Below are 25,541 nucleotides of genomic sequence, written 5' to 3' on the forward strand. Positions count from 1 at the left end.
GGGAATTTTTGAAGAATTTTCTTCAATCGGATTCAGGAAGAATCTCGTAAATATTGTTAGACGGCATAAGATCAACGGAAGGGAAATCCGTCCGTTGTCTTTTATTTTTACATTCAGATTCTATAAGATCGTGAATGTTATTAGAAAAATGTTGAATAACGGATTGTGATTTATTCCGCATTAAATTATTTTTAGCCTTAGGCTTGTTGCCTTTCCGGTTGGTTGCAGGCATGTTTGAAATGAATAAAATTAAATTAAATAGGCTAAATTAGTCTTCGATTAGACTCCTAGTTTGGAAAAGTCTTGATAAAGACTGATTTTGTGGTAGTCATAATAAAGACTGATTAGTTCGAAGAATAGCTCTTTGAATAGCTAGCCTTAAAAATTAATTTCTTAGTCTTGAAAAAGACTGACTATATTGGAATATCACTATTTGTATAGCCTTGAGAAAGGGTGACTAATTGTTAGTCTTTAAAAGGACTGTTAGTGATTCAGGTAACCTTGAAAAGGACAGAAACCTTGAATCAATGAAACTCTAGGTAGCCAGAAAAAAATTCTAGGAGCCAAGAGCTATACGCGTGCAGTGCAACACCGACACCGACTGAAGTGTAAGCCACTTGGTATTAGAACTTGACCCACAACCCAATATTGGAATCGTTTGTCATCTCCGAGCACATTGAGTGAAAAATCGAATGAAATGAAACACTAGGGATCTACGAGGCTCCAGATAAAAACCGGGGTTTTCCAGTAATTCTATATGTTCTTTCTATAGAGAAAGAGGAAAATGACCCACGAATGGAATGAAAATTAGTGACAAAAAATCCACGGATACGGAACTCGAATCCGTAGCTTTTTCTATCCTAGAAATCGAACTTTTCCTACCCGTAAAAATCTTAAATCGAACCGAGAAAGAATTAGTTTAGTGATTGTGCGATGTATTATGCTCTCTTCCGAGAAAAATTTCACATTTTTTTTGACGTACAGTCAGATCTCCGGACAGTAAAAAACCTGTTTTAATCCACCTTTCTAATGTTGCTGTGGCATTCTTCAAAACCGGTATAACTGGAGCCGGTTCATTTGGCTGGTAGCTAACATAACCTACAAATAAAAACTACGATTTGTGTTTTAGTCTTTGTTAAGACGTAGAGCCGTCTTGAGCTAGTTTTAAATATCATCAGTATCGCACGGGGAAAACAGATTGGAAAATTGACACGCGAATGCAATTATGTAATGAAAACCGCGAAAATGTTACAGTAGAGACGGGACTCGAACACTAGCATCATCGGTGTGGACTCCGATAGGTAGCGAAATAGACAAAAACAAAATCTCGAATCAGTGTCGGCGGCAAAGTAGAAAAAAATAGTCTTGTGATCGATCATCAGTGTGTGTGTTCTATTGACTTGTTTCCGTAGATATAGGACTGAAAGCGGTGACCAAGTACAGCGCAGCATGCTTGGTTCTTCTAATGAATTGGGCTATCTTTTCATGTGTTTTCATATGCAGGGTAGTTTAATTGGTAAATGAATTCCCCCGGTACGGGTTCGAGTATCGTCACTGCGGTAACATTTTCGCTGTTTTAATTACATAATTGCATTCGCGTGTCAATTTCCAAACTTTTTTCCCCGTTAGATACTGATCATATCTAAATAAAAATAGTTTTGATTCAGGTTCAGTTTTTTTACATCATCGCTCAAAATGACGGTTTAAAATGTTTAACTACACTTCACCCTGTAATTCCGGAACCTGCCTCTCTCTGAGAAAATGAAAGTATGACCACTTTTTCCGTTACCTCCGGAACTCTGATCCGGTATACCCGCAATCTTTTTTTTGCATCATCCCAGACATGAACAATTCAAGTTTTGCTCCTGTTTTCCTCTTGGAATTAAATTTTTCATACTTATCAACCTGTAATTCCAGAAGCGTAAGTCATATCTGGATAAAATTTATTAGCATTCTAGGGATACCTAAGGCCTTTCATTTTTACGTTGAATTGTGGAAATCACTCCAGCTTTTTCTGATAAAAACTGATTTTCGCATTTCACACAAGGAGAGTCGAAAACAAACAAAATTCAATAGTCAGGCTATGGGATTGCATGGCTTATCAGTTAAATCCAAGATTGTGAAAATCAATTAAGGGGTCAATGAGCAAATAGATTACCCATTTGTTTCATTTTTGTTTCAGGTTTTCCCCGTAACTCCGGAAACGTTCTGTCCAACGGGTGTAAAAACTCCTCGTGTTTGGAATTAAAAGATTACAAGTGATACATTTTTCTAAAATTTTATCCTTCTACGTCAACTACGTGGACAATAATCTGAGGAACAATTTCATGATAACATTACGTGATCGATACAATCGTCAAACGTACTGGAACAGTGGCTCAATACGCGGCAAGTGCTGGCGATAATTTGTTGCAGCGTAGGGAATCCGAAGAAAAGAAGAAAACGACGATGTATATCAAATTGTAGAAATTGTAAAACTCGGAAACATCAGCGGGTATTTCCAGGAAGATGGATTTGCTTTACCTTGCTCACCAGTCATGCAACAATAAAACTCCGATCTAGACAGAAACAATTGAATTTGCTGAGAGATCTGATCAAATTGTTCCAATGTCTTACGTTGATAATAATAAAGATGCATTAAAAACTTAGACATCGTGCTTTCTTAATGCATTTGAATAAACTAGTTCAATTTACCTGTTTTTGTCATTGAATGAAACTGTTCTCTATTGAGACTGTTTTTAGAGAGCGTCGTCTAACGGTCTCTCAGAATACAACAGTAAAAATGGTGTTTCAAACCAGAACATTTAAAAAGAAATCCGCCCTACTGTCCTTCGAGTGAGGATAACCAGAAATCAGCAATCACGACGCGCATTTTTCAACTTTTTTTTATAGACCAGAGAACTTTCACTACTTTCCAGATGTCATGAAAACAATACTGTGCAAATTGGGTTGCGAACAGACATTTTCAAACCTATCCGTTCGGTGAAAAACATATAAATTCATAGAAAATGACGGTTAACCAACAGTGGAGACTATTCATATTTTTGCAATATCGACCTCGAAACCTTTTTCCTGCGTTGATAATTTATAGTTATCAAGTCGTTCCTGCAAGTCGAACAATCGAATGAAACGTGTTCAAATTACATCATGATAGACATATAATAACAATAACAGCAGTCTATTGTTCATCGGCTTACAAAGACTCTAGCAAACTTTCTTTTCTTCACAAGTGCTGATTGAAGAGCAGGCTATGCTTTTCCAAGCTATTGTTATGTCACGCCTGTAAAGTCCCTGTCTTCAGTAAACTTCGTCATGTGGCATCCATCCCTTCATCGAAGGTAAAGTTCTAAGCATAACGAATGTACCGTTTGCCATTTCAAACGATCGACAGTAATCCCGTCGAACATTAAGCTTTTTCTAAAGTTTTCCATTCGATTGGCCTCTCATAAGACTTAGCTATTGAACAACAACAACATCAAGGCTACCGAAAAAGTGAATTTTAAATCCACCGTTTGCTGAGGAACGAAATTAAAATGCTTTTTTTTCACCCCCAACTGTCTGGCTGGCGCCAATGCGGAGAGAAAAATGATACATAAATACAGCGTGGCTCCCAATGCGCCTGCAAGGTAGACTGCACGCTTTACATAGGACACAAGCACATGGTTCTTGCAAGCACACAGAGAGTCACGCTTCTAACAATGGTCGTGATTATGTGTTGGTTTTGGAACGAGCAGTAGCTTACCACTGGAAGAGAAGTTTCGTGAGCGTATTGGTGAGCGAAAGAGCACGTGAAGATCAAGCTCAAGGAGAACTCCGTGCAACGACTCGACCGCTGTATGTTTTTGGTGTTAGTGAACTTTGATGGGTTGGGTGAGTGTCTACCCCATTGCCTGCCGACCACTGCTTGGTGAATTGAATCAGAAGCTATTTTTCGTCAAGTTTTTGGACCGAAGAAACAGGTGAAGAGATGCCGATTGGGCGACGGACGGGCATGTTCCGTTTATTGCAAGGACATTTTCTTCTGTAGAGCACAAATTGCAGATCAGAAGGGGTCAAATTCCTGCGAATGCGGAGAAGAATTCCACCAGCAACCGGTAGCAAGCAAGAGAAAGAGTACGAAGTAACAATCGAATGATGAGACATGCGAGCTTCATGCGAAAGTCTGACACCGAAATTCGGGGTCATAGGTCATGGTTTTGGGTGGCATCGAATTGATACAAGGATAGAGCTTTGTTCTTCGTGCTACTGGCGCTGAACGGCAGAGCCAGGAGCCCCAGAAGGGTGTGCTTGTGAAATTTCGTGCGTGGAGATTCTGTCTATAAGAGACAAGATGTCACTTGGAAGTTGTTCAGTTTATTGATTTTTCTATAAACTTCAAAGATTTTCAAAAGTCTCCATGCACAACAAAAAATGTTTGCAGCCCTATGCACGAAATCTGCAGATTTACAGACAAATCTGCAGATCTGGCATCTCTGACTGGAACCAACGTATCCCCAGCAAGCCGTTTTAGCAGAGATGCCATTTATACGGATTTATCTGTATTATACAGATTTTTACATGCTCATACAGATTTAATACAGAGTACAGATTTTATACAATTTAATACAAATTTATACAGATCTCACAAAAAGTAAGAAAGTAAAAATTAAACTTTTCTGTCTAAGCTATGTTTTAGTATTTGATTCCAGTGATGAAATAAAAGTCTTTCAATCAACGAACAAACCACAAATTAATATGGAAATCTGTTGTGAAATCCATTTATATTATTTTTGAAACCAATTTGAGCTGATATTCAAGAAAGGAATGGCATCATGAAATTTTTCTACCAAACTGAGAGTTGTATGACCCGACTTGACGTTGTATATTGGGCGTTGAAATTCCATGTCAAATTATGAAGTCAATAATTTCAAACTAGATAAATATATGGAATTACAATTCAATTGCTGTGGATGAAAAAATAAAAATAAAAAACTATGAAATTTCGTCGTTGAATATTCTTGTGAGCGCAGCAATGACTGATTGAATCAACCTACCTACAACCACAATCTATTGGAATAACATCTTTTGGCATCATTTTGTTGTGAGAATTTCATTTTATTAGTGAATACAGATTAATAAAGATTTTTTATAAATGGCGACACAGATTTTCTATGAAAATATCTGACATCTCTGCGTTTTAGTTTCATTTGTTCGAACAGTTCGTCTGTCAAATTTAAAATTGGCATACGCTGCCGTTCTATTTTTTTTCTATAGTTGAAACAAGAGTGAAACCGACGACACGACCAGGCACTCCGAAGAAAATTCGAAATAAAAAGTGTTCGTGAGCGATTTACCGCCAGTTACCACAAATATAGCGGCCCCTTGAAAATAATCTTCTTGCGCAACACTGCTTAAGTTGCTACGAGCTAGTTACCAAGGAGCCCAATAGTAAATAAATAAACCATAATGCCGAATAGAACCAAAACTGTTTTTTATTGTGATTTAAAATTTCTGCAGTACAGAATAGCGATTTCTTAACATTATCATTTATTCATTGTATTGAAATATGTTATTTTTGAAATTATCCTGAGTGTAAACTAGATCTTGCTGGATTACTTTTCGGGGGACGCTTCAACAAGGCAAAATTTGTATTGGAAGGTTAAAAAGTCTTAATGTTACGTTGGGGTTTTATTATGATGGATCGTTTCAGGACACCAAATATGACACCTAGACCACTCGTCATGATAATGAATCTTACCGATGCAGGTTGTGATAAAAAGTTGACTGCCTATGAGAATGCGGTTCTATCAATAGCTGTAATTGCGAATGACACGAACTTTATGATTTTTGAAGATGCTTGGCAATGCCTTAGAAGCTTAGAGTTTTACGACTTTGTAAGTAGTTTGAAAATACCTTCTCGATCATATTGAACATTTTTATTTATTCCAAATTACAGGATTATCCTACACCAGTGCCAGGTTCAACAATTGATCAAGTAGGGTAACGGAGATATTTTGGCCACTCATATATTTTGGTCTGGCGCACATATTTCTGAAGATAATCAAAATAAAGTACATCGTGACTCAAAATTTTAAAGATATTTCCATTCGTAAACATATTAGCTATGAATATGTACTTCTTTGACTAGAATCTACATATTAGATCAGAGTTTTTATTTGAAGATACCGCAAAGTACAATTCAGTATCAGTTGAAACACACACAGAAACATCAGGGTAGCATTAATAATGTCGGTTAATAATTTCGTCTAGAAAAGTTTCTAATATATAATAATTCTAATAAAATATGCACAATTACACTAACGAAGATCAATCCTTGAAAAGTTCCTAATACGTTCCGTTCTCAACTCTGCTTACTTCGTTATACACATAACTCATGTCAGACTTTTTTGAAAAATATAACAGTGTGGCTTCGAATAACAGTGCAAAGAAACCGTAGAAACCCCAAATCAATGGTTTCTCTGTAAAAATGGTAGAGTCAAATACAAATTATTTGTATTTGGTAGAGCTGCTTCGTAGCGAAACAACCGACTGTTATGAAAAAATAAGGTAAATAAATGTAACTAAGGCAACAATAGCTGTTATTCCAAAAAAACAACAATTTTTCTGGCTGAGTTGCCAGTTTCAAACATTTTTCAAGCAATTTCATTTTGACATTACGAGTTACTGAGGGGTAGTTGAATTTGTGATACAGTTTTGTATAGTGAGTGGCAGGTCGTGTCGTCGGTGAAACTCTGCTGGGGCTGCTAATTTTCCTTGTTATAAAATCCAGATTTGAATTTTTAAACTGACATAAATTATGCATCTAAAACTAGAACACTACTGAATATGCCCTGAACATGCTCTAAACATATTAAAAAAAATAGAACGGTAGCGTATGCCCACGACGTAAAATACACTGGTGGCGTGATAAGACAGTTTTGGTTGTGTTGGTAATTTTCTCACGAGATTAAGTATGGCGCGCCGGGATTCAAGCATGTAAACATAAACAAACGACCAGTTCAGATCGGGATTTCACTGCTAAGTTACTCCAGTTGTCGCGCAGCCTGGCGAATCTTTGGCACTAATTGAAAATCTGAACATTTTTTTTCAAGGGCTTGCAAAGTAACGTCGAAATATAGAAAATTTTACATACATTCGATTCTGTTCATTTCGTTAGAGGAAGGATTTGGCGGATCGCACTGTGGTATCTATTACAGTTATTATGGATAATGGAGTGATTGTGCTGTGGGTGGCATTTCAAATGCAGGTGATGAAAACGATTGAAACATCTCGGAACAAAACACCGCATTTCACTGTCAATATTTTCGCAAACAGAACCAACTCTAAATATTTTCATTAAAGCAACTCCCGGAACGTTATTTGTTTATGTTTTTTCTTCACGTCTCTCTGTTATTCCAAAATAAAATGACAACCGCACTAACACATAGAAAAACGTGATCACCAGGGTATTTTACATCGTGCCGTATGCCAGCTTCAAATTTGACTAAAGTACTGTTAGAGTAAATAAAACTAGAACGGCTTGCTGGGGATACGCGTGTTCCAGTTTCAGTTCTATCCTAGATCTCCAATTTAAAATTTTCAGCTGGTGAATTTGCTCTCAAAATACAAGTAAAACAAATTTGGGCTGTCAGTTTTCTTTGTTATAATTTCCAAATTTAAAATTTTTAAATTGACATAAATTGACTGGTAGCCCCAGCAGCGTTTTATCTGTGTTTCAAATATCGAAAAAAATAGAACGGCAACGTATACCAATTTTAAAATTGACAGTAAAACTGTTCGAATAAATAAAACTGAAACGGCTTGCTGGGGATACATTTGTTTCAGTTTCAGACCACCCATATGAATCTTGCAGCTGCTGAATTTGCTCTAAGATTCAAATGATGAAACTTAGCATCAGGTAAAATAAGTTTTAAGTTAAATTTACAATAAGAATGCATGTAACAATATATGAGTATAGAGTTTATATATACATATATATATATATATATATATATATATATATATATATATATATATATATATATATATATATATATATATATATATATATATATATATATATATATATATATATATATATATATATATATATATATATACATATATAAAATCTGTATACTCATACATTGTTAGAAGTATTTACAATAATTTTATATACATTACACATATCAATGCTCTCCGTTAACCGAAGTTCGCATTTCTTAATCTTATTTGCAACGTTCATTTCAAACCAATTCCGATTGCCACATCCCCTTGTTTTTCTATCGAGTCACGTTACATGCGCCGTTCGTAACTACTAGCAGAACCCCTAACAGCACTGCATTGCAACCCTGCGGCATACGTTACTGTGCGAAATTTCGAACAGTCTGCTACTGACAGCTGTCATCCAGCAGGCGATCGGTTGTCACTTTCGAACAGTTCGAAGCTCCAACACATCACCGTCTGGCTGTTTACGTGTAGAGACGAAGCCACCGCTCTGCGGACACTTTCATTAACTTCTTCCACAAGCTCATTCATTTCGAAAAAAGTGTTCGCCCATCACGGAACGGAGGAGCGGCTCTACGTTTTTTTCCTCCTTGGGATCAGAGAAACGTTTCTAATTCTGAACAATAGTGAACAGCTTTTCATTGTGGAAATATTGCCGTAGACAGTGAATATTTCGTGATTTTCGGGTCGAAATTTCCCGTTCGTTTTTCCTTCGGGAAGTGAAATCGTAAAGAAAAAGAAGAAGTACACTCACAAGATGGGAAGTAAGTGGCCTAGAAATTTGTTGGGAAGGTACATTTCTGTGATTTTTAATTGTTCCTATTATTTTCAGTTAAATTTTTGGAAATTATAAAACCGTTCTGCAGTATCCTGCCGGAAATTGCAAAACCGGAACGAAAGATTCAATTTCGAGAGAAGGTACTATGGACGGCCATTACTCTGTTCATTTTCCTGGTCTGCTGTCAGATTCCACTGTTCGGTATCATGAGTTCGGACTCAGCGGATCCCTTCTACTGGATACGTGTCATCCTGGCTTCCAATCGAGGCACACTGATGGAGCTCGGAATTTCGCCGATTGTAACATCTGGTTTGATCATGCAACTTCTGGCCGGAGCAAAAATAATTGAGGTTGGTGATACCCCAAAGGATCGGGCTTTGTTCAATGGGGCACAAAAACTGTTCGGCATGGTCATTACTATCGGTCAAGCTATCGTGTACGTTATGACCGGAATGTACGGTGATCCAGCGGAGATTGGGGCCGGTGTATGTCTACTGATCATCATTCAGTTGTTCGTTGCTGGATTGATAGTACTTCTGTTGGATGAACTGTTGCAAAAAGGTTACGGTCTTGGCTCGGGAATTTCGCTATTTATTGCAACCAACATCTGTGAAACGATTGTGTGGAAGGCTTTTTCACCAGCTACGGTTAACACGGGTCGCGGTACTGAGTTCGAAGGTGCTGTTATTGCTCTCTTCCATTTGTTGGCCACTCGGCAGGACAAGGTTCGAGGACTTCGCGAGGCGTTCTATCGTCAGAATCTTCCGAATTTGATGAATCTGTTGGCGACGGTTCTAGTCTTTGCGGTGGTCATATACTTCCAAGGTTTCCGGGTGGATTTGCCAATCAAATCGGCACGTTTCCGTGGTCAATACAGCAGCTATCCAATTAAACTATTCTACACGAGCAACATCCCCATCATTCTGCAGTCGGCACTGGTTTCCAATCTTTACGTCATTTCACAGGTGAGTTTAGATTTGGCAAGCACGCTAAAAATTGCCATCACACTGATGAAATTCTTTTTTCCAGATGTTGGCAGTAAAATTCCACGGTAACCTTTTGGTTAATCTGTTGGGAACCTGGGCCGACGTGAGCGGGGGTGGACCGGCACGTGCCTACCCGATCGGAGGTCTCTGCTACTATCTGTCACCACCGGAGAACTTATCGCACATCGCCACTGACCCAATCCATGCCCTTCTCTACATCGTTTTCATGCTAGGCAGCTGCGCGTTCTTCTCGAAAACCTGGATCGATGTGTCCGGCAGTTCGGCCAAGGATGTCGCCAAGCAGCTGAAGGAACAGCAGATGATTATGCGTGGCCACCGAGAGAACTCGATGATCCACGAACTGAACCGGTACATTCCGACGGCGGCTGCCTTCGGCGGTTTGTGCATCGGGGCACTGTCGGTGATTGCTGATTTCATGGGTGCAATTGGATCCGGAACCGGTATTCTGCTAGCTGTGACCATTATCTATCAGTACTTCGAGATATTCGTTAAGGAACAGAGCGAAATGGGTGGAATGGGAACGATGCTGTTCTAGGTTCGCAGTTTACCTGTATGTCAGTGTTAGGATTCGTACTCATACAGCTTTTTTTGTTGTTGTGAGCGAACGAGATTCACAATTTATCACACACATCGTTCTGATTGTACGAAGAAATGCAGCGTTATGATGTAAGGAGTGGACAGGTTTTTCTTATGTTTGGTTTGTTGTAGAACAAAGACCGGTTCATTGACTAATTTATTATTTTTTTCTCGTAACCGCCCCACATACGATTAGCAGGAAGTTGTGTGTACTAAAGAACGTGTAGAAGGAACTTTAGAAACTTAACGAATGAAATAAGCAATAGGCCGAATGTCGAAATGACAGCAAATACAAATAATGTAATTAATAGAGAAAGGGAAAAACACATTGAAGAGATTTTAAGACTTTTCCTATTACTAAGATAAGACAGCATTTTGTGTTTTGTTCGTTTTGTGAAAAGAACAATAAAGTAATGTTTTGAAAATGAAATGTACGTTTCGAGATTTTTTTTCAGAATTGAATTGAATGTAATTAGCAAAGATAATCCACTACTGCTTGGTGCGGTCTATGGGCTGGTGGAATCATCGGTCCTTATTTTCTTTAAAAATGTGGAAGGACAATGCGTTACCGTGAATAGAAATCGATACAGATCCATGATCAATGAATTTCTATTGCCAAATCGTCAAGATAGATAGGATGTGGACGAAATGTGGTTTCAACCGCATGGATCCACTTGTCATACTGCGGCTGAAACAATCGACTTATTGAACATTATTTCGAGAAATGGACCTGTGAATTGGCGTTCGTGGCGTTTGACATTTTTGTACAAGCTCTTAAAAAACACCCTTTATATCGAGCCTATACACATTTAGTTTTTCATCAATCTGTATCGAAACGCATTTGCATCCAATTAAATCGTCCGAAATTTGAGACGAGACTCTTTACAATTCCTAAATGGATTCCGATTCAAGTGCCACAATCGGTTGGTGCACTTGAATCAGAATTGTCCGTAAAACTGAGGCTTTGAGATGTTAGCAACAGTGATGCCACTTTTCCCTGAGGTGAAGTCCGTAGATTTGGTTTCAAGTGTACTCATACTCATACATTTGCATAAAATTATTTTATGTCCTTTATTTAACCCCGCACGTAAAATGGGGCTCTGAGCCATAAAGACAGGCTGCAGAAATGAGTGATCGGTGGCGAATAGATTACTTATATAACTTGGCAGGCCAACAATAGTAATAAAGATGTTTTAATAATATTTTAAGTGTTTTTCCGGATAATGGTCAATAAGTCATTTGTCAACACCTACTTTTAAGAGTAATTTCTGAAGTGTTGAAATCAGCCAGACGAATGATAAAACATTTCGTTTTCAATTACTATTATAACTGACTACCTGTAAGCCCCAAGTCATCCAGAATCTTTCTTTAAATTGAATTTTGACAAATGGATCATTGGCTATTTTCCGGCCACCTGTCACGACGCCATCTTGATGAGATCAAAATCGGAACTTCAAAATCAGCTGATTGAAACGAAAACAAACAATCCGTAGTGCAATTGCTTTACGGTTTACCTTGTTTAGTGCACGAAAATTAATGAATTTTGGGTCGATTCTCTCACAATAACTTGTCGGTTTAGTTAGCATACAGAAGACAATGTTTTGGGATATGAAGTGCAAGTAATTTTTCACAATTTGAGAATCGCGATAATTATCAAAACATCGCAGCGTTTGGGGCTCGAAACGCGAGGGGCTCAACGTAATCGGTGTACTTTCAAATGGCTGGTGCTCACATACCGGTGTCAGATGACTGCTGTTTTCAGACTAAAAACATCCCTGTAGATATCGGGAGAAATAATGCAAAATCCGTAGATTTCAAGAGGTTCATCCGTAGAAAAGGCAGAAATCCGTAGATCTACGGATAAATCCGTAGAGTTGGCATCACTGGTTAGCAATATTCCGCATGAAACTTTTCGAGCTTTTGCCAACAATGACGGAACAAATCTCGATGAACATTAGATTAGGTCCTAAGCACGATGTAAAATACACTGGTGGCGTGATATGATAAGACAGTTTTGTTTGTGTTGGTAATTTTCTCACGAAATTAATGTCGTTTTCGCTTGAGAAAACTGAAACTGACTCAGGGTAGTTTCATCAAACAAACATTTTTCACGAAACTCTGTTGATTTCGCACTTAGCAACGGGGGTTTTAGCAAACCTGATATAAAAATCAGGTTCGTAACTGACTCGATTTTCAGTTCAACAACGTTAAAACTAGGTTCTAAACTAGCTTCAAACAAACGGTTTGACAGCAGTTAGGGTGGAAACTGGGTTAGGTTTGGTATCAAGCGAAAACGACATAAGTATGGCGCTCGGATTCAAGCATGTAAACACAAACAAACGACCAGTTCAGATCGGGATTCCACTACTACGTTACTCCAGTTGTCGTGCAACCTGGCGAATCTTTGGCTCTAATTGAAAATCTGGACATTTTTTCTTCAAGGGCTTGCAGGGAACGTCGAAATATAGAAAATTGTACACACATCGGAATCTGTTCATTTCGTTGGAGGAAGGATTTGGCGGATCGCACTGTGGAATCTATTACAGTTAACATGGATAATGGAGTGATTGTGTTGTGGGTGGCATTTCAAACGCTGGCGATGCTTTTAATGATTCCGAATTGGATGAGTAAAATGTTGCACTTATCGATAATTTTATTTGATACACAATGAGGACCACAAGTTGATTGTCGCTTAGCCGATCGGTTAACCGATAATGAATACATCTTAGTTTTACAGTTCCTAATCGATCAAACAATATCTGCATGTAGCTCTTCAGACTCTTAAGTATGGTTTTATTTGACTTATTATATTTTTTCTGACGCAATTTATTGTCATCTTTTCAGCGTTCTCACCGAATAGGTATTTGGCGAAACTGATGTTTTATCAACATCGCAAGGAGATATCAATCTATCGTGAAACACCGAAGATGACAAAATGAAATCATTTCAGACTACCGATATTTATATGCAGGTCGACCGAATCGATCCATTTGTTCGCTCGAATTACACTGAAATCCGTCGGTGGAGAAGTCTACTCTACGATACAGGCTTCAGTACGCCCGTTAACTCACACACAGAACGAACGGTTCATTTCAAGTGTCTATCCGTAGTACGTAAGTGCGTCTTTTAATGATGGCCGACGTGTTTCTAATATTGTTAGTTTTTTTTTATAGAAGGAAGGTGCTGTGACCACTAAGTATGGCCTAAGACTGATAATCTTTGGTCCCGAAATGTGCAGAACATACGCGTCAGTTCTTTACACTATTGTACTCCAGTCCGCAACAAATAAACCAGTTTTTTTCTAATAACCGGGTTCTTCCATGCTGGATGGTATGAAATAGGCCGATCATTTCCTCTAATTCGACAATTGAAACATCCCAGAACAAAACACCGCTTTTCACTGTCAACATTTTCGCAAACAGAATCAACTCTAAATATTTTCATAAAAGCAACTCCCGGAACGTCATTTGTTTATGTTTTTTCTTCTTCACGTCTCTCTGTTATTCCAAAATATAATGACAGCCGCACTAACACATAGAAAAACGTGATCACCAGGGTATTTTACATCGTGGGTCCTAAGTGCAAATGACAGATTCTCTTTGTTTACTTTCTCTTTTGATTATTACGGTCCTCTTAGCAATCCTTCTTTCTAGCTATTTGCAGAGAATAATAACTAAAATTATCATCTTTTAATCTGTACTGAAGGAATTACCAAAAATACAGGAATATTCGATAATAATTGGAACAGAAAGTAAACAAAGAGAAACTGTCATTTGCACTTACGGCCTAATTTAACGCTCATCGCGAAATGTCGTCACTCTCCTTACAGTCACTTTTACCATAAATCAAATAAACATAGATTTCCCATTGTACGGTGACACTGACAGCGTTTCAAGTGAGAAACGGGTGTACTTTTTTCCATTAGCTACTGTGGTTGTGTTAAATGCGCAGGCAATTTTATGCATGCATTTTAGGAGCATTTACGCATCCATTCTCCGCCAGACGGTGCTTTTAGTGTCACGGGTTGCTCACCTACATTACTATTACACTGGGAAATCTATGTTTATTTGATTTATGCTTTTACTCTTCAATGTAATGAATGTAACTTAATTTCTCTCACTAAATATTACATCTTTTTGTCGTGAATACGACTTACTTTACTATGGGGCGCCTTTTCAAAATTAGCTATATGGAAGAATGGGCAGCGCTTAATCGTGAATATCTCGACTTGTATTAACGGCAGCAACATAATTCATTCACTATTTCATCAAAAATATGTTCAGGAATTTAGGATAATATTTTGAACAGTGTGAGATAACAACAAACAACTCAAAAATTAAGTTTTCTGAAAATTTTAAAACAACGCGGAAAATTATTTACTTTTGCTTGGGTTTTTCGCGCAAGGCCGACGATTTTGAGGTAGTCATATCTTCAACTGAACGTTATAAAAGGGGAACCGTGGTCGAAAATCGATCATTTCTTCTTGTGCGTTGGATGGAAGCAGACGTCGGGGCGAGAAGACGCATTCAAACAGCGGCATCGGAGAGCGCACCTTCTGCGTGGTTAAAAACCTCTAACGCTCAGGTCGTAGTTCTCATTTACCTTCCGGTCGTCAAGGCGAGAAAACGCATTAAACCAGTTTCGCATCATTTGGCACCGCAACACATGGTTTGTGCGCAAAGCTAGTTTCAATTCAAGCAAAAACGATTACAACAGCTGCTAGTCGTTTGCATTGGAGAGAAAGAAAACAAGAAACGAAAAGTGGACAACATTATATAAAATCAGCCGTTCTAATGGCTCTAAATGTTATCTAAAGAGCTATTAAGATTACTTCTTTGCAAATCGAAGGTAGAAATCATCAGTTTAGTGAAAATCCGAAATAATTTGATTTGCTTCGTGCACTTTTCGCTGTGAAAAAATCGTTAGAGATAAATGTTCTGAACTGTGCTAAATATCGTACACGAAAAGAAATCCGTTACTGCTTTTATGATAAGAAAATCATAAAACCAATCATTTTAACTTATCATGAAATCATGAGCAATAACTCTTCTCCCATGAACATTAATCATGGTTCGAAAATGCGTTACTTGAAGAATGCATTTCTTTCAAAGCTCGTAACTCTAATTTTCTACCCGGATACTACTTTGAACCCTCTGCCTCAAGTGATGTGCTAGATTAATGGTAAAACAAAAAAGCAGACATTGAAAAGCACGACCTACTGAAAATGTTTAATTGATCCTGAAGCATGTTATTTAATAATCGTGTTGTTTTACCCACCGGCTGATAGAGAATTAAACATAACATAAAAATAAAGATAATGAACCGAAAATTGCTACGACTACGATTTTCATTTGACAAACATCAATGTTACATTTTGTTCGAATGTATTCTTATATATTTGATGTGATCGTTGTTGCTAGAATAATATTCCGAGCTGGCGTTTAATTCGATTGTGAATTTGGAACACTATCTAACGAAAATCAGACTTTGATTAATTTGTTTCATAGATATAACAACACAAGGTGTATTAATGCGCCAATCTCTTAGTTGACAACACACATACAGACACACACGGACATTTGTTCACTGGTTTCTTTTTCCAATATGGAAGGCCTCTTCTAATTTTTGTGGATACCTGATGTGAATTTTGGAAGCCTCTCAGCCAGCGATACCTGAACAGAAGGAAAGACGATAAATATTCAACCCAATATCAATTACACTTGTTTGGAAATTATAATCTGTAGAACTTGAGTTCTGGGTTTTTCGAATTGCTTCGCTTGCAGAACAATGCATTGCACTTCATGTTTACTACATTTATAGCAAACAGTAATCAACCAAAAACATTTAGCCTCTTTCATATTAGGATTAAAAGAAACAATTGACGGTAAACCTGACAACACTTTTATTTTACCCTGCAGCTCTACAAAACCATTCGACTAAAAAAATAGTTCGAATAGTTGTTATAGTGACACGAAAACTCGAAGCAAATGCACCTATTTTCATCGTACCCTTGAGGTCAATCTATCGAACAGAGACAGCAGATCTCACTCTAACCACGGAGAACAGACATCCAAGATAGTACATCCAAACTTTTTCAAAAAAGCTGTGTAAAGCATACAAGTGAACATCCGTTAAAAAATCACCGTTGCGTACGACTTTGCACGCATTAGTTGCCATTGTATGGAAGCTCGAACGCAAGAGCGCATAAGCAACTGCTGGGCTGCTCGGAGCGCCTCTACAGGAAAATTGCTACATGGCGATTGCTTTTTAAAACAACCGTTAAATTACTTACACACATTGAAATCTCTACTTGGATGTCTGTTCTCTGTGCTCTAACTAATGGTTTGCTTATATTAGGTGACTACTAGAGTTGAGATGACTACTGGAGCCGTTACCCCCTACTGACTATTTCGACCGTCCCACGACAAAAGGGCCTAACTGCAAATGACAGTTTCTCTTTGTTTACTTTTTCTTTCACGATTTACCGAACAGATTTTATATTTGACGCTTTACTCTTCGCAAAACTTTCAAGGTAAAACTACAAGCTTTCGATTTATATTGGAAACTTTAGAGAATTTGCAATAATGGCTTCGTAATTATCAAAAGAGAAAGTAAACAAAGAGAGGCAATCATTTGCAGTTCAGTTAGGCCCTTTTGTCGTGGGACTATCGATTTGGTATCAATACTCCCCACTGATGGTGAACAACGAGCAGCAAAGCAATTGTAAACAAGCTAATTTGAACCGCTTTTGACAGTTCGACTGGAACCATAACAATGAATCCTATTGTTCAATGAAAACGAAACGAAATTACCCAGATCTGCACGATTCCGTCCCGGAACGTCAGCCTCTGTCAAAACTAGTTTCATACTTTCTTTACCGGAACGTTCACACGTCAAGACGTTTCGTGACGGTGACGTTATGTGTGAATGTCTCCATAAGAATGCATGCAACTTATTTTGGTGACGGTGACGGAGCTTGACTGTGACAGAAGGTGACGGACAGTCTGAATCGTACTTAACTAAGCAAAGCTGAATGTTAAACAGTGCGAGCATTTATGCGAATTGCCTTAATAATGTATGCGAATTAACGAATTAATTCGAGTACGTTGCCATAAAATGTTTCACACTTACTCTGCTAGGTCCACAATTTGACGGCTTCATGTATTACGTACCTGTGAACAAAAAAAAATAAAGCATTAGTCGAGAGTTCAGTTCGCAATTCATTTTGGAATCGTTGTAAAATAAACGATTCGAGAAAATCTTTGCATGCTTTTGAGTACGACGAATAAATAATTTTATGATATATTATAATGGTTTTGTGAGTCAAAATTTATGGATAGTGTCCTGGTCACTGACTGATCTTCTTGGAATTTGCTCTGGTAACCAGGTTATTTCTGTAAACTTCAAATGACTTGATCCTAAATTTCAGAACTTGTATTCGTGTCTGCGTTCGATTTGTTTTACTAGAAGAGTATGGATAGAAATAGATCCATGTTACTTGATTATGAAAAACAATAGTTTAACAATTGCATGACATGAGTTGGATCTTTATAAAACAAAATCCTTTATATTTTGCTCTTTTGGTGCTCCGTTTGGTTCTTATTGCATTCACTCTTCCTGCGTCTCTTTTCATAGCAAGACGCTGTTCATTACAATGCCTATAGAATGGAGTTGAAAACATTAAATAAATGAATGAAAAATTAATAAAATAAGAAAGAATGATCGTTTTACAGATTTAAACAAAGTATCATATCTTTCTTTCTGAGTACTACGGAAGTATATTCTTTTTATATCCGTTATAGAGGTTAGAACCTTATGGCCATTTGCCTCTCGGGTCAAAAGAAGCTTCCTGACTCTATGTTTGAGAGTCGAACCCAGACAGGCTACATGAAAGGCGATGGTCTTATCAATATAGAAGTATGTATTTCCAGCAGAGCTTAAAATTGTCACGCATTCTCAGGCTGTGAACCATTTCGCGGTTAATTTTAACTTTTGGTTAAAATCTGACACTCGAGTGGTTAATTTGATGTTGTCAAAAATAACCCTGCTCGAGAGCATGGTTATTTTTGACAGATCGATAGTTATTTTCCGACACTAAAAAAAATCTTGCAATGAAAATTCTAATATTAATTCTTTAGTATAAATTATTTCCAGTGGAAAATAAACCCGAATAACTTTCCGTCCGTCAAATTTTGAAATGGGCCACAGTTTTAGTTAAATTTAACTACTCGACACAAAATAACCACTCAAGTGTCAGATTTTAACCAAAAGTTAAAATTAACTGCGAAATGGTTCACAGCCTCAATGAAAGAAACCATTCCAGCAGTCTCATTTTCAATGTTTTACTGTCTCATTCGTAAATGACCGACACCAGAACAAACGAAGAGAGACGAAGCATTTTCGTTTTTCATCGAAAAAATGAGAGAGCATAATTGCCAACGTCACTCTTTCCTCTGTGACAAGCAGCGATGCCAGAAGTTAGTAGTGCCATTCCCTTAGATTGATTTTTCTCGGAAACTCTCCCGGTGGAAAGCTTTTTTTTTTTTGCTCGCCAGACAAGACTAGTTCCCGTAGCTCTCCGTTGATAAATTAAAATTTCCATAGATTTTCGTAGGAAAAATCCAATTTCCGTAGATTTTGTCTACGGATCCGTAGGTCCGTAGATCTACGGAAATTTTCGTAGATCTGACATCGCTGGTGACAAGACGAAACCAAACTAACGTCTTCAGGTAGCCAAAGCAGAATTTCAATTCTCATTGTTTCATCGATGTATTAAAAATATGTGACGCTTGGCTATAAGAAAGGACTAAAATATGGCAAATCGAAGTAATTACATCCCAGAACTTCTTTGGAAACCAAAACTACTACAAATTCGAGCACCAACAGTTAAAACTTATTGTGAAACTTTCTTCTGTCGTTTTCAATTCTCACAGCTTTGGTTGAATATCGACACTGCATACTATGGGATTTTCACTGAAAACTGCAAATGACTGAAAGAAAAAACACAATTTTGAAACTACTGTCCCGCTTATGTCATTGACTGGACCTTAGCCTTAGCCAAAAATAAATGGAGAAATTCATCCGCATATATTAGCGATACCTGATTAACGTGCTTTACCATTAAATGAAATATTATACGGATTTCAAAGTGGTTTTCCTTTATTCGGTTTTGCCTTTCTCATATAGGTTGGTTATACGATCATCGTTTATTGCATTGACTTTTCTCATAGATGGCTGAACCTATTTTCGCAAACTTGAATTCAAATTAGAGGTCTTGTGGTCCCATACAAAAATCCTGAATATTATTTGGATCCGACTTCCAGAATGATGGGGTAAACGATTCCGGAGGCATCGGAAATAGTGGTCATATTTTCCCAAATGGATTCAACTTACTTTTCTAAGCGATGGTTTGACCGATTTTCACAAACTTGGGGTCAAATGAAAGCTCTTGTTGTCCCATACGAAATTTTTGTATTTCATCCGGACCCATCTCTTTATTTTTCATACCATCACTTAAAGATCAAACAAAGAACGTAAAAAAATTTCTAAATAGGGATCAAAACTACTCTAATCGGTAGTCATTCTCAGTAGACGGCAGTCTTTCTTTTGTATGTTGACCCGGGAACATTTCCAGATTTTATTTCCTACTAAGTAACCCTTATTCGATTACTTGCTGTAATTTTTCTCTACAATCAAGATTGAAATATTGTAAGAATGTTATAGATATCACTTTTGTTACAAATACATTGTTTTAATAGTGGAAAATGGGTCTAAACACAAAATACAAAAAATCTAACGAATCATTAAATACACTCTTTGCTTTGTTAAAGTTTTTCTCGAAAAGAAATGTTTACAGAAGTCTTTTTCTACACTCAAGTTTTTTATGCCGGGTATACGCACCACATAAAAAAATCACTTGAAAAAACCGCATAACTTTGATATTCGTATAAAACCGGTTTTTATCCACCTAGTGATGTTATGATTCCATTCTCATAAACTTCACGTTTTCATAAATATCATTAAGGAATTCAACAAAACACTTTTTTTTTAATATTGATTAAAAATAATGAAGCTTATTTGGGCATACATTAGCATAACCTTTTCAATGTTCAACAGTTTTAACCCAAGTTAATAGGAATTCTTCTTTTTGCATTTTCGCTCAAGATGACGGTTTTAACATTTTAAACACATCTCACCCTGTTGTTCTGGAACCGGACGTCGGATCCGAACAAAGGTCAAAAGCAGTCTATTTTAATAGACGTTGACCCTTTTAATTGTGTCTAAGTTTGTGGAAATCGACTCAGCAGTTTCAGAGAAAAAAAACAAGCTCCTAAAAATGATACCAGAAGTTGTATCCGGAACAAGTCGTATCCAGATGAAATTCGGGACAGTTATATGGGTATGTAAGTCCGTTCCATTTGAACCTAAGCTTGTGAAAACTGGATGAACGGTCTTTGAGAAAATCGAGTACACTGTTTTAGTTAATGTTGCACATTTTACCCCGTAACTCCAGAACCGAAATAATAGGAATTTATGGGACTATAAGGGCTTTAATTTGAATCTAAGTTGAAAAAAATCGGTTGAGTCGTCTATGAGGAAATCGAGTGCACGTTTTCTTTTTTTTTTTGCACATTTCAGCTCGTTACTCCTGAACCGAGAGTTCGATCCGGGTAAAATTCAATAGCAACCTATGGAACCAAGAGACCTGTCAGTTGAATCTAAATTTATGGAAATCAGTTCAGCCATCTCCGAGGAAATCGACATTTTTGTTACATAAACACATAAATGCAAGCACCTACAGACATTTTGCGTACTCGACGAACTGAGTCGAATTGTATATGACATTCGGCTCGTCGTTGAAAACTCGCCAAAAGATATAATATGTTAATTGCTGAGTGAAATTGAGTGTGCCCTACCACTAACAGTTCGGCTGAAAAGTTCGTATCGTTTAATAGAATCACACATTTATTTGCCAAAATTCGTTTTTATTATTCAACATAATTGCCATCAGAGGCGATACAGCGATTATAGCGATCTTCCAACTTTTCGATACCATTTTTGTAGTACGATTTGTCCTTTGCCTCAAAATAGGCCTCAGTTTCAGCGATTACCTCTTCATTGCTTCTAAATTTTTTACCAGCGAGCATTCCCTTGAGGTCTGAGAACAGGAAAAAGTCACTGGGGGCCAAATCTGGAGAATACGGTGGATGAGGGAGCAATTCGAAGCCCAATTCGTTCAATTTCAGCATGGTTTTTCGTTGTTGTTTTTGATAGATTGTAAGCTCACGCGGCACCGATTTTGCACAAAGCTTTCTCATATCCAAATATTCGTGAATAATATGTCCAACACGTTCCTTTGATATCTTTAGGGCGTCAGCTATCTCGATCAACTTCACTTTACGGTCATTGAAAATCATTTTGTGGATTTTTTTTCACGTTTTCATCGGTAACAGCCTCTTTTGGACGTCCACTGCGTTCATCGTCTTCGGTGCTCATATGACCAGTACGAAATATTGCAAACCACTTACGATTTGTTGCTTCGCCCGGTGCAGAGTCTGGATAACACTCATCAAGCCATTTTTTGGTATCGGCGGCATTTTTTTTCATCAAAAAGTAGTGTTTCATCAACACACGAAATTCCTTTTTTTTCATTTTTTTCACAATAACCAAAGTAGCTTTACTCAAAATGCAATATCTTACAAACTAATAATCAGACAGCTGTCAAATTTATACACGTATCTTTTGAAGGTTGGTACTAACTGAAAATGGTATGGATTTAATTCTAGTGGCGCCCTCTCATAGAAACGATACGAACTTTTCAGCCGATCTGTTAAACTTAAAATCAACTTTATTGTTAGTATTGGACATTCATCTCTCTCAAATAGAACAACATAACAAATAATTTTAGAGTATTTCAAAGTACGATCCTTGAAAAAATTCTGTTGAATGTAGTTCAATTAAAAACTATCGGTTTAGTCTGAGTACAGAAAACAAAAACGTTGAAGTACCTATGAACGTTTAAAATATTTTATATGGAGAAAGATCATTGATGCGAAGTGATCCTTTTCCATATAAAATAATTTACTTAAATTTCATTACAGCGGTACCGTCATTTTTACTAAAGGTTTTAGCATATTTGATGAATGGTGTAGCTGTGATGAACCGGTCACCGTAACTGAAATAGGAAAATTGATAGTTCAGAAAAATGTTCATACGTTCTAGGTACTTAGGTTAGATAATTACAGTAAGTGTCTGTAAACTCCTAAGCTTAGTATTAATATTGAAGAGTGGTGAGCATTGAACTGAGACTTAACACAATGATTTATTATTCCCACATAAGTATTCAATTTCAACGCTAAATGTTAACATGACTCCAACTATTAGTATGTAGTTTTCAATTCAAATATGGACTAATGCGTAACCGTCGGATTGGTAACTCAATAGTTTACATTACTTCACCTACGCTCCGTAAAGCCGCTCAATTCTGGCTAATCGGTTCATATAGACGGAATACGACGACAGTAGCATAGCCACGTGGTCGATTCTGTGCCCGTGTACCAAAACAAAATTGAAAAGAGGAGCCCCGAAACCAGGATACGATTACACCAGAGGAAGTTGGGGAAGAACATATGAAGCTGGCCTGATGCAAAAAGCCACTGGGTAGATTTTGACTGGGGCTGAGTACCTTTAGCTGGTACGGGGTGGATGAACTCGGCCTGAGCTTAGTATTGATTTTATTCGCAAAAGCGCCAGGGCAAGGGAAAGTGTCTTGGCCGCCGTGATCGGGTCTTGAGGGACCAGAAGCATTGGTTCCATTATGACGACGACGTCTGTGTTTTGGCCAACCCAAAACGATCTGGTGTCGTGTGGCGACGCGAAAATGGAGCGTGATTAATTATGATTTTGACAGTGAGTTTGGCTGTCTCTGTGTCTTCCCATTTTCGAGATCGGAAAAATGCCTCGCACTGGGCTACGCACCCACGCCTTTTTTCTCTTTCTACTGGCAAGTATATTAATTTGACAGCTTTGTTGCTTTTTAGATGAATGATAATGTTTTTGATAAAAGTTCCAGTTTTCACTCGATACACTAAAACATGTGCCTTTTGTGTCGAATTATTTGCCACAATTGTTTACCCAGAAGGACATGTTTGTTGCGTGAGTTCGTTGGATATTACTTTAAAATGTTTTCTGGACTGGATTTCTATTCTGCACAGTTCTATTCGAAGGCAATTGTTTAGCAAGCAATTTGAATTGGTGTCTACAAGAACAAATCGTCACCACAGACACAATTGACGAGATAAATTAGAGTAAAAACCAACAACAAAAAACAGTTTTTTAGTTAAGGTGTAGACACGTGCCGCTCGCTGAGTGGCTGGTTGAGATTAAATGTGTTAATAGCGAATGAAATATTTTGCTGTCCAAGACATTAGTACTTACTCAAAAGTGAGTAGAATCCAAATGATACCTACTTTTCTTGAAACTAATGCAAGATATACTCAGCATACAAACATTGAATGCACTAAACTTAAACATAATAAAATTACATACGAAGGCTACTGAATGTCATGCATTCTATCTCTTCTATTGAACTAAAGCCGGGGTTGAATAAACTGTATAAAAATAATAATAATACTAATAACCCTGGGCATTAGCACAACCTTGAGACAGATTGAATGATGCTGTGACGGTTCCACTACTTGTCTGTATCCTTACTCAATGGAGAAGGATTCACACTAATGGTGTCATGGATGATGTCTGACAAAAAAGAGGCAACAACACACAGGAAGGAAACAAAGAAAAGGATATGTTCCTTATTCTGAGTATGCCGAACTTGTCAGACATTGCCCATGCTAGAATAAATACTACACTTTGATCTATGTAAAAAAAGTGATCTACTAATCAAATTTTATCTGTTTTGCAGTATGCAGTTGACCCTATAATGACCAAATCATGTGCTCTTTCCAACCTTTTGGAGCCGCAAACGGTGTGGACAACATCGTCCAAAATCTACACACCTAGTAGTTTAATTGCATGTTAAATGTAGCTCTTTCTTAGACTGCATTGTAGAAGGCTTGGTACTGTCTCAAACAATCGTTACTTTCACTCAGTTCCAAACTAATCCCATCATTATTCATTCTCTTTATGCGGATGCAAAAAATACATACATTTATTTCCACCTTCAAGATTGTAGATTTAATGCATTTTTTTATCTTGTTATTTACATTTTCTGATATATTCTCATGTGTAACATCGACAAAGACAGAAACAATCAGAACAGATTAGAAAAGTTAGTGCTAGTAGACCAATCATTTCGATATAATTTCTAGATAATTAAAGTAATAATCGTATGTACCGCTTCAGACATAAAAGACTATATAAGAAAGCAGGGCCAAGAACGAAGCGGAAACAATACGAAATTCTCTGAAGTTTCATTAACGAAGACATTGAAAACACGGAAGCAGTTGATAGGATGACAAAATACCGATACGATACAGATGCACGACCCAATGATTGACTGGTTACCAGGTGAAACACATTTCCTGCCCTAGTGACAAATTCTCTGGCGAACTTGCAATAGAATGTACTCGTATCTTTCGTTGCGAATTGGTTACCGTAAAGGAATCTGTAGCTATGCTATCATCTCGATAGACGGGAACCTATCATTTCGATGATTCCTATGGCGTTGCTAGTGTTCATTTGGGCACCATAGCCTAGTTCGTCCAGCCAGAGTAGCCCATAAAAAGATAAACAAATATTAATAAAAATACCAATAAAAATATTAATAATAATATTAATAATAATAATAATAATAATAATAATAATAGGGAGTACAAATTAGTTCAGTTAATTTTCAAAAGAAGATGGCTCTGGCTGTTACGAATATTGAACAATAATAGCTGATGTCGATAGTTTAATAAGGTTAGACATTGCTTCGAGTTTTTTTTAAATCCCTGTTATTCACTGTGTGAATTAAGTTCAATTTTGTGTTAACTAATTTGCGTGAAGTTTTAGTTTACTGTTTTAACTAGAAGAAAATTGCGCGCATCAAATGCTTGTGGATGTTTATGGTGATAATGCTCCAACTGATATATCATGTAGGGAATAGTTTCGACGTTTCGGGAATTGAATTTTCAGCGTTGAAGACAGGCCTCGCTCTGAACAACAACAAAAAATTCAAAGACAAACAGTTGGAG

The 25,541-nt window shown here is 37.3% G+C and overlaps 2 protein-coding genes across 3 annotated transcripts in view; one reads left to right on the forward strand and one right to left on the reverse strand.

Moving 5' to 3' along the window:
* The window catches only part of LOC131439359 (ecdysone receptor), a 632,366-nt gene that overhangs the window by 431,219 nt on the left and 175,606 nt on the right, over positions 1-25,541 (reverse strand). The gene's annotated exons all lie outside the window — the stretch shown is intronic.
* Positions 8,425-10,777, forward strand: LOC131439360 (protein transport protein Sec61 subunit alpha-like). The gene is made up of 3 exons (XM_058610278.1): positions 8,425-8,750; positions 8,819-9,729; positions 9,794-10,777. Exons 1-3 carry the CDS (start codon positions 8,744-8,746, stop codon positions 10,304-10,306), a joined length of 1,431 nt encoding a protein of 476 aa, XP_058466261.1. The 5' UTR covers positions 8,425-8,743; the 3' UTR covers positions 10,307-10,777.

The sequence above is a fragment of the Malaya genurostris genome, chromosome 3, assembly GCF_030247185.1.
Source record: "Malaya genurostris strain Urasoe2022 chromosome 3, Malgen_1.1, whole genome shotgun sequence".
Classification (NCBI taxonomy): Eukaryota; Metazoa; Arthropoda; class Insecta; order Diptera; family Culicidae; genus Malaya; species Malaya genurostris.